This window comes from Simochromis diagramma, unplaced genomic scaffold (genome assembly GCF_900408965.1).
Source record: "Simochromis diagramma unplaced genomic scaffold, fSimDia1.1 OVJJ01000421.1, whole genome shotgun sequence".
Lineage (NCBI taxonomy): Eukaryota > Metazoa > Chordata > Actinopteri > Cichliformes > Cichlidae > Simochromis > Simochromis diagramma.
Window position 1 is genome coordinate 2576940 of NW_024387250.1, and position 13825 is coordinate 2590764.

At 38.8% G+C, this 13825-nt stretch overlaps 1 protein-coding gene across 5 annotated transcripts in view; it reads left to right on the forward strand.

Annotated features, from left to right (window-relative positions):
- Window positions 1–13825, forward strand: part of khdrbs2 (KH domain containing, RNA binding, signal transduction associated 2) — an 81852-nt gene that overhangs the window by 12035 nt on the left and 55992 nt on the right. For all 5 annotated transcript variants that reach the window (XM_040001606.1, XM_040001603.1, XM_040001607.1 and 2 more), the window contains exon 2: window positions 3780–3907. In XM_040001606.1, the coding sequence (XP_039857540.1) occupies window positions 3780–3907 (128 nt within the window). The remainder of the gene's footprint in view (window positions 1–3779; window positions 3908–13825) is intronic.

Below are 13825 nucleotides of genomic sequence, written 5' to 3' on the forward strand. Positions count from 1 at the left end.
CTAAGGTCGACTGAGATGCAGGAGACGGAACTGACTGGAGAACAGGAGGAGACGGAACTGACTGGAGAACAGGAGGAGACGGAACTGACTGGAGAACAGGAGGAGACGGAACTGACTGGAGAACAGGTAATGAGGACGCTGGAGACTGAACTGATGATAAAGCTAATGATTCTTCTACCAACTGAGCTACCGACTGGGCCATAGACTGTAACAAAGTTTGTAATAAGTCTGGCTGTGGTAGTGACTGAACTATGGGTAGTGAGGCTGAATGTGGTGGAGGCGGCGACTGGGCTTTAGGCCGGGCGGCTAACTGGGCGGCTAACTGAGCTGAGGGCTGGGGAACACACAGTTCATTTTTAACAGAACCCTCAGGACCCTTCATTTCAGTTTGTAGCTCACAACCATCTGAGTCTAAAACAGTCTTTGGATCCTTGGAGTTATTGAGCACAGAGACACCCATCTTCCTAGTTTCATGGATAGGCTCGAAAGGAACAGGAGTGACACAGTTTGAATGGCTCAATGGGCCAGAATAATGGTCCTTAAAATAAGCAGTTCTTTCATTTCCGGTGCCGCTTACACAACAAGCCGGCCCAGAATTAACAGTTTTTATTTCTGCAGGAGCCAAAAGAGTAGCTCCACCACTCACCCTAGCCGACTGTACAGGAAGAAATCCAGGCTCTCGCTGGGGCTGTGAATGCTGGCGGGGTGTCTGCCGCTTCCCTGTTGAAGAGGGAGCAGGGCTGGCTGAAGGTGATGTGAAAAAACCTGGCTGTTACGGTGATGTGGGCAAACTCTGCTGCGGTTGCTCCTGCTGCGGTGTGGAAATGTTGGGTGCACTGGGGGGAACAATGATAATCCCCAGCATTTTATAAAACGCCTGTGCTGGCGTGAGCTGGTTGCTCGCAGGCTCATAGTATTCCTCCCGGTGCCGCCTCGGGTGCTTTCCTCGGGTCCGGGTCGCAGGCGTCAACAGTGGAGAGGAAACAGAAAAGTGAGTAGACGGGTTAGTGGCAAACGAAGACGACCGGCTACACGGAGGACCCCCAAGAACCAGCCGGGTCCCATCAAAAGCCGAGCGGCGCCTCCTCACTGAGTCCGCTGGATCCTTTTTGTGGTCGCGTCATTCTGTCATGTCTGTGTGTAGGCAGGCAGGAAGAGAGGACCCAAAACGCAGGACTCACGGAGGCGGAAGTAACTCAAAGCACACAGCTTTATTGCAGGTATGAAACTGAACAGGAAAAACACTAATTAAACTGGGTGAACAGAATAACTAGACAGGCTGGCAAATGGAACACACAGAGGACGTGAGGGTGAACAGACGTTAACGACACAACACTGACACAAAGACACACTGGGCTTAAATACACTGAGGGAGTCATCAAGGAATTAGAGACAGAAGGGGAACACAGCTGGGAGAAATAAGACCTAACGAGACAGGGAGAGCAAAGCCGGAACACTGACATCAGACAGGAACAAGAACCTTCAAAGTAAAACAGGAAACAAAACACACTTTACTAAGACACGGACTAGACAGAGAGAGACAGACTTGACACTGACCAAAGCCTACTAAATAATAATCATAATCAAAACAGTATCACTGATTAATCAAATCATAAATCATAATCTAGAAAAACACCAAAGCATGAAAAACAGAAAGCTGGGTCAACATGACCCAGAACCGTGACAGTTATATTTTAATTTTAACCACCAGCATGCTAACAATTGCTAGAAAGCAATGAATAAACAATGAACGTCAGTAGATATGGGTTTGGGTTTTTTTTTTTTTTGTTTGTTTTTTGATAATGCCAATAGAGAAAAAGTTAAAGGATCACAAGTTTGTACAATTTACAATCAACTGATTGACTGTGACATCCCCATGGCTAGCGTAACTAAAAACAGACTAGCTTCCTCAGATAGCATGCTTCATTTTCATTTTTAGCGCTTTATTATTTGTTTTTCCACTGTATGAAAAGCCAAAGTAATTCAAAATATGAAAGTGTGTTGAGCTGCATTTGGTTTATCTCCTTTGGCAAAATGTTATTTTTACAAAGGCGTATTCTGTTAGCTCCTCTTATCTGGGGACACTTGTCTGGTGTAAAGTGTCACATAAGGAGGGGTGAATCAGCTATGTTGAGGGAAATAAAAGGTTGGAGGGGTCTTGTTTACCTGTGCTCTCCACAAGCAGCATTAGGTGCAGTCTGCTTTCAGTGGCAGGTAATGAAGGTCTGGGTGAGTGTTGCTCAGTGTTTGCTTGGTTTACATAAAGCTGTCCTTTCTGTCACTGCCGCTCTGGGCTACATTGAAAAATATGGTTTTGCATATTTTTGATACAAGTGGAAGTGATCTGATAAAAATATAAGGTTTTGTGTAATACAAGAAAGTCTTTTAGAAGCGATGAACAAAACCTTATTTTTTTACTTTTTTTAAATTAAGCATATTTAATCATCTAAAAAGCTAAAAAGGCACCCTCTCATTTGCTTGCGCTCACTTTTCATGAACTCCATTTTTTTCCCAGACGGTTCTGCAGCTCTGGTGAGAGTCATCTCAGAGAAACTGCAAAAAAGAGACAACATGATCCAATTTAAACGATCTTCCTCGGACAATCAGGCACAATCACAGATCGTGTCGAGTGGGAAGAAATTGGTTCATTTCAGGCTGTTGAATTTTCGTCTATGTGATTTCACAGACAGTAGTGAAGAAAATCAACTTCACTTCATAAAACTGCAAAAGCTAACTCTCTAAAAGACCCGGAACATTGAGCTAAAGCTTTGAATGTTCACATGGTCGAATTGAGACATTTCGTTTTTTTTAAGTCAATTTAGTCGATCAATTTAAATTTAAAATCTTACATATTTGTTTTGAACGGTTCAATACTCCCTTCTAAACAAACTCCTGAATTTCTATATATAAACTCAGGAGTAGTCACATCTATGAGTTTCTGTGATGCAACAACTTACAATTATTGATAATTAGTGACAAAGCAGGGTGTAGGCACAACAAACAGCTTCATTTCTAAATGCCTTTTTAGCCTTGCAGCTCAGGTGTTGTAAAAAATTGTCCGAAGATATCATTGTTCAGGGAGTCTTTCCACTCCTGTCAAACTGATATAGTATGCTGAACTGGGCACCTAATATCCACCTTTCATCTTTCATCTTATTGCAATAAGGCTGGGGATGCACAAAATGACTTTTGGGTCAATTTGCACAAGATTTGCCTACCTTGCAAATTTATAAGGAGAAACAGTGCAGTTTGATTGAAACCAATGATCTGCAAATAGGATCCTAATATCTTACTTTACAGATCTAATCTTAACCGCCCCAAATGGCTTTTACCCGCTAATATCTAACGTTTTATATGTTTAAGCCAACATCTGCATAAGTGCTGTGCTGCGTTGGAGAGACTCCTGACAGCCCGCAAGAGCTCAGTTCGTAATGAAGTGAGGTAGTGCGAGCTGAGTGTGACTGGCTCTATTGTTATTTTGATTGGAATTACTGGATCATGAGATTGCAGGGCCTGATGTGAAAGGACATATCAGGAGTCAGCGGGATTATCTTTTGTTATTAAGTTTGCAATGTGAGCATATTTACAGCTGACATAAGAAATAGTCAGCAAAATATTCAGTGTGTGAGTTAAATTTCTGCTAATGTGTTCCTGGTCTAAAATGACGCTGTTTTGTTGTGATTCTGCAGTTGCTTATTGGCTGATGCTTTTTCAGTTACATAACAAACTCATTATTATCTCATCTGTTTTGTTTTTTTACTTATTTTGTTTCTCCGCAGAGATTGAAAAGTACGAAGGTGATGAATTAAGAAAAGATGGTGACACCAAGAAATACCTAGACATTATCAGCAATAAAAACATCAAGCTCTCCGAAAGAGTTCTCATTCCTGTCCAACAGTATCCAAAGGTAAGAGACATAACAGCTCTACAGGGTCCTACATTTTATTTTTTATCTTTTTTTGGAAATGTGCAAGTGATCCGAACAATTAAACTGTGATGGAAGTGCAAGAAGAACAGAGTATGTGTTATATTTTTTCAGTCATTTTAGCAGCATTTTAGTCTCCCCTCCAGGTCGGCTTCACCTGTTCACAACTCCTACTTCTACACTAAAATCCCCATGAGCCTCAAACTGGCTATTAGAAAGTCACCGGATGCTGTCTGTTTATTTTGATGTAGTCACCAAAAACCAAAGTTTTCAGCAGACTAAAGCACCCAAGGGTACAGTGAGGAACAGTAACCATAAATCACTCCATGACACTGCTCTGTGTCTGAGTTATGCAACGTCAGTACTGACAAAGTCTGAAACGTGGTCTAATGAGGCTGCTCCGTCAGGCAGCTAAGCAACACACAGCTGCTTGAGGAGCAGCAAAAGGCTGTACTGCCACTGCAGTCATGGAAAGCTCCACTGCCCTTGAGTTCAGACATTCATGAAAAAGCCTTTAATACACTTCATACTCACGCTGTACTTTCCTGTCTTTTTTTTCCTTGTCAAACATCTCTGTGTCTAGCTGACATTTAGATGTTGTATTATGTGTATAATAATATGTATTATTATATGTTTTATTTAATTTAGAGAAACGTGATTTTTGTTAAGCACACTTGTTTAACTTTTCTGTAACACATATCTAACTAGTCAATCGGATGGCAGCTGTTCAGTGCATTTAGATTTGTAGACACGGTCAAGACGACCTGCTCAAGTTCATTCTCAGCACCAGAATGTAGAAGAAAGGTGATTTAAGTGATTTTGGAGGTGGCATGGCTGTTTGTGCTAGACGGCTGGGGCCAGTATTTCATAAACTGCTGATCTGCTGGGATTTTCACCACACAACCGTCTCTAGGGTTTACGGAGAATGATCAGAAAAGTCAGTGGAAGTTTTCTGTGTGAAAATATCGTGTTGAAGTCAGAGGAGAATGGCCAGACTGCTTTGAGATAGGAAAGCAGTAACAGTATCACGTGTAACCTTGAATCAGATGGGCTACAGCAGCAGAAGACCACACTGGGTGACACTCTTTTCAGCTAAAAACAGGAAACCAAGGGTACTGTTCTCACAGACTGACCAAAATTGACAACAGAAGATTGGAAAAATGTTGCCTGGTCTAATGAGTCTTGATTTCTGCTACAGCATTTGGACAGTAGGGTCAGAATTTGGCATAAGCAAGATGAAAGCATGGCTCCATCCTGCCTTGCATCAATAGATCAGGCTGGTGGTGGCAGTGTAATTGTGTAGGGAATATTTTCTTGGCACACTTCGTTCCCCTCAGTACCAACTGAACATCATTTAAATTACCACAGCCTACCTGTGTATCCCTTTTTAGCCACAGTGTACCTATCCTCTGATGGTTCCTTCCACTTTTACCACTAAGCTACATTGCTAAAGAAAAATGGATGTACAATTTATAGCCTAGTTTACCTCATCAAAATGGGATTTTAGAACACAGTCTTCCTCTTTCATTCCTCTAACCACCCTCTTGAAAAGGTCAGCACTACCATATTTTTACATATCAACATACCTGCTCACATCTTCCATAATGTTTAAAAGTAAGTTTGTTTCTCCTGACAGGAAATGTGTGCCCTTCTTTTGGTCTAGTTTGTGCACAGAAGGGAAAAGACTGCATGTCACTACTTAACTGAGACACATATTGGAACACATCCTACTCCCAGTACCTGAAAAATACTAGTCCTACATTGAAAACCACCTCCTTCTGAATACCCAAATGGTTTTCACCACGTTCAGTATCTTGCCAAAAATAGTGGAAGATTAGTGCATTTTAACTTAGCCAATGAGACAAATTGTTAAGAAGTCTTTTTGTAAAAAACTCTAAATTCAGATACTTTCTTTGACGTATTTTTTCATTATCCCAGAGACAAAATCATATAGTTATTGCTTCTACTTTGATATATTTCAGTTTTTGTACATTCAAGACTTCATCGTACAGTGTTACTAGTTACACGACTAGAAAATAGATGGTGCTGGGAGGAGAGGGAAATCTGAAAACTGTCCTGTGCACAGGCAATGCTTTAGTCCAAGGAGCCCCACAGGACTCTCCATACAAATCAATTTGCTGTTTCCTCCTCAGGTCAGCATTAAGCAACTAATTAAGCTTTGTTCAGGACCTCTTCATTTAAATTGATTTAAACGCTATGAAAAATAGTGACTGAATTGGCTTCTTGGGGGGAAAAAAAGACAAAGAAATGTGTTTTTGTGCTTCTTTTCCCCCCCACATCTGTTATCCAAATATAAGATGTTTTATTGGTCAAAATTGCATCCTCACTGTAAATGTTAAAATATCGTTTCACTTAGAGCACACAAACTGCTTTTAATATATTATATTTATATTTAGTGTATATTAAGCTTTTGGGTGGGTGTGAAGAGCACTGACACACACTACAGGCATCCATCAGTTCAGCTGGTGGGTTTTCTTATAACGCCAGACATATGGATTCTGCGGAAGCATAGATTTTCTTCTTGAAAACGTAAAAATTGGAGGTAAAATTAAATTTCTGTAGATAGCGCATGTTCTGCTTTATATCCTACCTGCTGATTAATTGCATTCACTTTGAGTCCCATGTGTGAGTCTGCTCCTGATTAGATGGTTAATGAAAATCAGTGGAGCTTGCAGTTAAGAAAACCCGAGAAGCACGGAGGTACATAACAAATACATTTAAAGTGTTTTCATCATTTTAAACATGAAATTCACAGGTGCAATAGAGAAGCTCAAGTTTGCCAATGCTGCACAGTAAGCAAAGCTGCAGTCCAGAGGGACAAAACAGTTGTCCAACAACAGCTTCTGTGACCTGATTGCACAGTCAGCACCCCGCAAGACTGCAGTCTCACTATCTTAAACATCTTGGTAACACTGCACTTTCATTTAATGATAATTTGGCATATTAAGCAACTCTCTGATCAAGTGCATGGCCTGCAAAGTGAATGAGCCAAACTAAAAAGAAAGCAGAGCAAAACTTGGAGCCATGAGGTAAATTGGGCACAATATCCAGAACTTTTAGGGGGGGGGGGACCTAGTTAAATGAATGTTTTTGCATCAGTGTCACACAGATCTGAATGTTGGTCCTCAGTTCACTGATCGATATTTGATTTTGTACTTTCACAACATCTGGCCCTGCCAAGATGCACAAACTAATTGGTTTAATTACACTGGAATTTTCTGTGTTTGTGACATCAACTCTTCAATAACGTCCAGTCAGATTTTCTGTCACCGGTGGCCGTGCAAAACACTGTTCTCTCTCATTTCAGTAGTCTGGCAGGGCTCATTCTTGGTTACAGCTTCCATCTTACTGAAGACTAATTAAATGCAAAGTAATTAAATTACTGCATGAGAGAATCCTTCTGAGTAGTTTTAGATTTGACAAGATCACGTGTAATTGTGAGTAAAACTACCAGCGCTAATGAAATCACTCCTAATGGCACATTGACAGACACGCTGCAGGTTTTCACTTTTAACATGTCACAGCAGGAAATGCACGGTATTGTTAATAAAAATGTGAGGATTCAAATATTCTTAGTTTATCATTTGTTCCTCTTGTTAACTGTCTATACTGCCTATGAAAAGTCCTGTTTAGTCTAATTCATGTATGCAGTGTAGTCTAGTTTAATGTTTCTGTGCTATAGATGTGATAATGGTTGTGTTAAAGTCACGTTAAGACAATCCAGGGTCACACAAGTGTATAATAATGCTAGATAACATCATTGACTCAAGCATAGACCACACAGTATACTTGCTTGTTGATACAGTATCACTTGACTGCATTTCAAATGTATGCAGATACAAAAAATGCTGCCAAATCAATACAGACACAGCATAGTACGGGGATATGGTTTTCATTTATAAGAGATGGTTTGCAATTTGCACATCAGTGCTGCACAAATTTATTAGACCACCTTTCATAAAAAATCAAGGAAAAAGAAACTATTTCAGCTGAATTCACTGGACTGAATCACATATTTATGCCCAAACATTGGCCTTCTCCGAGAAGTCAAAAATTAATAAATCATAACAGTGAACCAAGAAAATAAAATTTTTCTGATCAGAAATGTAAGTAAATAACTGTAATTTGGCATTTTAATAAAAAAAATAATAATGAGGTAATGTACAGTTTTTTACTGTTTTTCATCATTAAAATTAGCAAAAAAAAAGGTCATTTAGAACCTCTGGACAGATCTTCCACTGACACAAGCAGATCATTTTTTCACTGTTCTCTTTCTTTCTCCGCACAAAATGATCACTTGAGAACATACTTTAATCTGTGTTTCGCTATCAGACACTTAAACCACACTCATGAGCTAAAACATGACGAATATCCTCAATGCTTCCAAAACAGCTCAAACCTCAGGGCCATGGACGCTGCATACTTAACCTGCGATAGCACAACATCATTAAAGTTGTGCGCTGGAGCAGATCACTGTTTCACTTGCACGTCTCCGCCAACACTGGGGTGCTTGTCTATAGTTTGCCCCCCACGCCCCCAAACTATTTTATCCAGGTACCCACCGCTGTGACTAGGTGTTGCTCTCAAACCTTGCCATTTTGAATATGCTCTGCCCCATTTGTCTGACAATAACCATTACCATAAGCATTTCACCAGCATCAAACACAGTGACTCAAAGACTGTTCATTTGAATCTCAGATCTTGAAATGCACTGTTTTTATGAGATAATTTCACTTGTGATTGTTCATAATGTTTTGGCTCATCAGTACACTGTGGGGAAAAAAAGAAGAAAAAACAGAAAACAGAAAATGTTTTGGTAATTTTCTTCCAGCACATTACCCGTTTTTTAACAGCAAATTTCTGTAAATGGTAAAAAAAAACAACGTGTGGTTTAAAAACATAAGTAAAAAAAATAATATGGAAAATTCCTTCATTTTAAAACAGCACATTTTACTGTATCTTTGCAGATTATTTTTACTGTGTATAAAGTTCAACATTTGTGGAATTACAATGGAAATGCTCAAATAATATAATATAGTGAGCCAACCTCATAATTGAGATCAAATACTTCAGCTACAGCAAACAGTGTGTTTGTAAAAGTGTCTTAATCTTGATAAAATTGTGCAGCAGCATGTGTGGAATACATGAATTCAGCTTGGTAAAACTGCAGCTTCTACACCACCTTTCTATTTTTATCTTATGTACTGTTGCAGACTGACCCATCAGATAATGAATGACCTGTGTGGGTTTTTTCGCAACGTTTTCTGCAAAATCTACAGCAGTTTTTTTGTTTGTTTGTTTGTTTTGTTTTACAGCCTGTGAAAAAAAAAGAAATTTGGCCTTGAGACATTGCTTCAGTGACCTTACCAACATTTCTATTTTTAATCTTCTCTAAAAACACCACGAGACCTTGAAACAGTGTTGAGTTCAGTTAGCAGGTGAAAGAAGTTCATCTGTGTCTGTCCTTTCTTTGGTACGTAAACAAATGATCCTTACACAGGGTTCTCGTCAAAGTCTTGAAGTTTTGCTCTAAGGTTACTATTTACTCAGCAAAAGAATATGATTAAGATAATCAGCAAAGACATTATCATTTAGATTCATCTAGAATTTATCCTCTGCTGTTTAATGAGACAGTTTGATTAGCATCTCTTAACCTTGGGGTATGAAGTGGTTTTTAATTGGCTGACCTTGTCAGCTACCTTGAGTGTAGAGCTAGGGATTTCTGCAAAACTGAATATACGAGAATGTTATCTAAAAAATAGTTGTTCCCTTTTTATTAGAATAATGATTTTTCTTAAATAAAATGGACACATTTCAACCCGGTATTTTCAAACTATTATCTCAGCAGGTTAACTATCTCCTCTGCAGGTAAATGGAGAGCCCAAAACACATTAAACTGTATTTTGTCCTTGTGGATGCCACAATTTTGAGCTTATCTGTCTGTTATTGTGACCTTTAAATAGTGCTGTGGCTGCAGTGCTGCCCATACAGAAATCCCATTTTTGTCTGCCCAGAGATGTCAATGTCCTAAAGAAAGGCCTATCACGGGGAAAGGTGTTTTCCTTAGATAAGTACTGAATACAGTCAAGGGAGTACAGGGTGTGAATTAAAATTAAGCACTTATATGATACAATCACAATTCCAACTCGGGATCCTACCGAGTTAGTGTTTATGTGATGACTGTGTGATGTGATGTCTGCTCGTGAGACTTAAAAAATTGTAAGATTGTGCCTCCCCATATTAACAACAGTCCATTTCTGGTAGTACATAATGCATTCGTTTTTAGAAATGTGACAGAATCAAGTGAAATATCTGGATATGGCAAAAAAAAAAAATCCACAGTATGCTGTTGATTGACACTATTATCCCAAAATGAAATGCACTATAGGAATCTCATGCAAATTGTAATGGATAGATATCTGCAAGAAGGCACAGCCTGTATAAAAGATAGATGCAGCCTTCAATATTAGCTTTAAAGCCAGCAGGGGAAATGCAGGGGGCTTCAAAAAGAAGCCAGTTTCTATCGATGTCTGTGAAAAAATGGCCCTCATCCTCGCTTCACTTGAGACCTCGGTAAACAATTTTCTAATGATACTCAGTCACCAGTCGCTTGAAATTATTTAGGATGACATTAATTTGTAAAGTATAGCCACATTTAAAGTAAAATAGGTATTAAAAATAGGTGTGCTTTGGGCTGTGTGTGCCATTCCTCAGATCCATCCCTTGCAATATCACTTCTGGCTCCAAATCGAACAATAAAAATTAATAAATGTTTGGAAAACAACTCTGTTGCCTTTTCAATCAATGGTCTAATCAATAGAATAGAACAAATCATATCAATGAGCTCACAGAGAACTTCACACTGTTTCCCCCCTTCATCACTACAGAGCATTTTAGTATCTGTCAGCTCATTTTTGCTTTCAAAGCCCAGTTTTACTTTGCTGATTCACGCTCTCATCTTTCCTGTTTATTTCACCAGGTGGATATTTTAGTGACAAAACACAGATAAACCCATTCTTTGCTAGATGCCTGTTAGCACTCATCAGATAAAGTTAGAATGCAGCTGTTGAGCACAGCCAGGCAATTAGCAGCTAAAGAGCCCAAGTTATTCGATACCAAACTAAAGCATAACTGACAGTGAATACTGCTTTTGGTTTCATTTGATAGACACAAGCATGGCTGCAAGTTGTCGCTAATGCTAATTAAAGTCTGCTGGATGCAACCAAATAGTGTTTTTAGTCCAAGAAGCTATTACTGATTAATTATCCCATTAGTTAGTTGTTGGCCTGGATTCACTAACTGCCATAATACGTTGCATTAATGTCATTAACACAAACCTTGTATGAAGATTTGTGTTAATGTGCAGTGAAACACAGTGAAAGTGTTCACCATGCGCTCTCGTTTTGTTTCATCTTGAGTGTGGTTTGTAAAGCTCTCAGTACGCTGAATAAGTAAAATGTCTGTGATGAACTGAAACATTCAAGTGTGACAAATATGCAAACAAAACTAAAGAAGAGGGAAATGCAACCCCATTTATTTCCAAATAAGTTGTGACACTGTGTAAAATATGAATAAAAACAGAATGCAGTGGTTTGCAAATTATTTCAGTTTAACTGATGATACTACAAAACTACAGTTTTAGTAACAGATCATTTATAAGGTAATTTTTATTTCAGCTGCAAAAGACCAGAAAAGCTTTGTAATGTTAAATAGTTAACATTTAATTAGTAGTAAAAACTTGTCTTTCTCTTGTTTTCACTTCAATACACTGTGAATTTTAAATGAACTGGATGTTATTCTCATTTTAAGAAACCTCCACACTTTATTCTAAACTAAGCTTTAGATAACAACTTGTATTTCTTATTTAAAAGCCATGGAGCTGTTATAGACTTGCGAGAAGGGAGCTGGGTTTGTGTGAACTTGTTTGTCTTTGTTCTTTCCCTCTTCCTTAGGTTTTTTGCATATTTGTCACACTTAAATGTTTCAGTTCATCACAGATATGTTATTATTAAACAAAATGAACCCGAGTAAATTTAAAATAAAGCCTTTAAATTAGCTTTTCGTTTACTAAGGGAAAAACCTATCCAAATCTTTGTGACCCTATGTGAATAAGTAATTTCCCTCATTAAAATAATAACTCATTTTACCAACAAGAACTGTAACCAAGCTTTTACAGTGACTTAAGTCTCATATTGCTGTGGAGGCGTTTTGGCCCACTTTTCTTTGCAGTATTGTCATAATTCAATCATAATTCAATTTTTAGCCATTCAGAATAGACTTGCTGGTATGTTTTGGATCATTGTGCAGGGCACAAACTGATAGCTGGAAGTTGTCCTTCAGGATTTTGAGGTAGAGAGCAGAATTCATGGTTCCATCAATAACAGCAAGTCGTCCAGCCCCACACCATCATGCTACCACCACCATGTTTGACTGTCGTCAGTGCACTCTTGGATTAATTTTGGTAGGCCGGCAACTCCTGGGAAGCTTTACCACTGTTCCAGTTGTTTTCCATTTGTGGATAATGGCTCTCACTGTGGTTCTCTGGAGTCCTCAAAGCTTTAGAAATGACTTTGTAACCCTTTCCACACAGTTAGATGTCAATGACTTTGTTTCTCAGCTGTCTTTTAGATCGCAGCATGTTGTTTATTTCACATTCCAGAATTTATATATATGAATGGAAAATATTGCATTTCTATTGTGATGAACTATTCCAAGTATTTCACTGTAAATATTTAGAAAATCCAGCTTGAAGTATGACTTGTATCACATGTCTCATGTCACCTAAAGACGGTCTGTATCTTTGTTTTTTCTTTTTTTATTCATTTTTTAGACAAAAGTTGTAGATACACGACAGAAATGACTGATTAGCATTAACATTTACAGACAACCTCTGTTCAACACGTCTGGCTTTTGACTGTGTTGCCCTTCTGAAACGCTCACCAGGTGTCCTCCCTTTGCCACACTGCTCCCCAAACAACCACTCATCTGCTTCCTTTAATGTCCGTGGGGCTGATAGGACACACTCATCTGACACGCTCGCAGCCCAGTCATCCCAAGCTGTCATTAAAGCATAAACCTCTACCTAAAGCTTTAATCCTCCTATCAGAGAGGACCTGGACTTCCCCAGTACCACAGCTCACTAACCTGGCAGTGAGTGCCCTCAGGACATCTGCTGATCTTGACTGGCCCCAGTGCACTGCATAAAAGGGCAACAAATTTTCCAACCTGAAAGCTAAAAAGTTGTGTTGTTATTAGATATGCAATGCCACAGTGGTTCGACAAGGTGCAAAATGTCAGTATTCTTCCCTTGGAACTGACCTTATACTGAAGAATGGAAACAAGCTGCTTTAGCACTTAAAAATATATAAAATTAATAAATAAATATGAGGGGAAACATCAGGAGGGCGCTGAGTGCCTCCTTTGATGTTTGCCTTTTATTTAGCTTTTCTCATATAATCACATTTATTACTTTAAATTTAGGAGCATAAAAATGAACTTGTAATGTATTTTCAAAGTGTCATTATTTTTCGAATGTATGGAAAAAAGACCTTTGGTCTGCACTCACAAATGGGTCTGTTTTAAGTTTACAAAGATCTCAGCATTGTAGGAAACATAGGACGTCATAAAAAAAAAAACATAAAAGGCAAAAGCCAGCAGGAGTGATTTCACCAAATCAGTCCAGCCCCTTATAGACAACAGTGGCAGTATTGTTATGAATAATGTACATATGTGGTATTCCCCATATAATCAGACCTTCTAATTCATTCATTCATTCATTCATTCAGGGAAAATGTGATGCTTTAAAATTACAAAACCTTTTCTACAGGATTTGGTAGTTGTCAAGCTGGAGACATTAAGTTGTGCAGCTCACCAGGATTA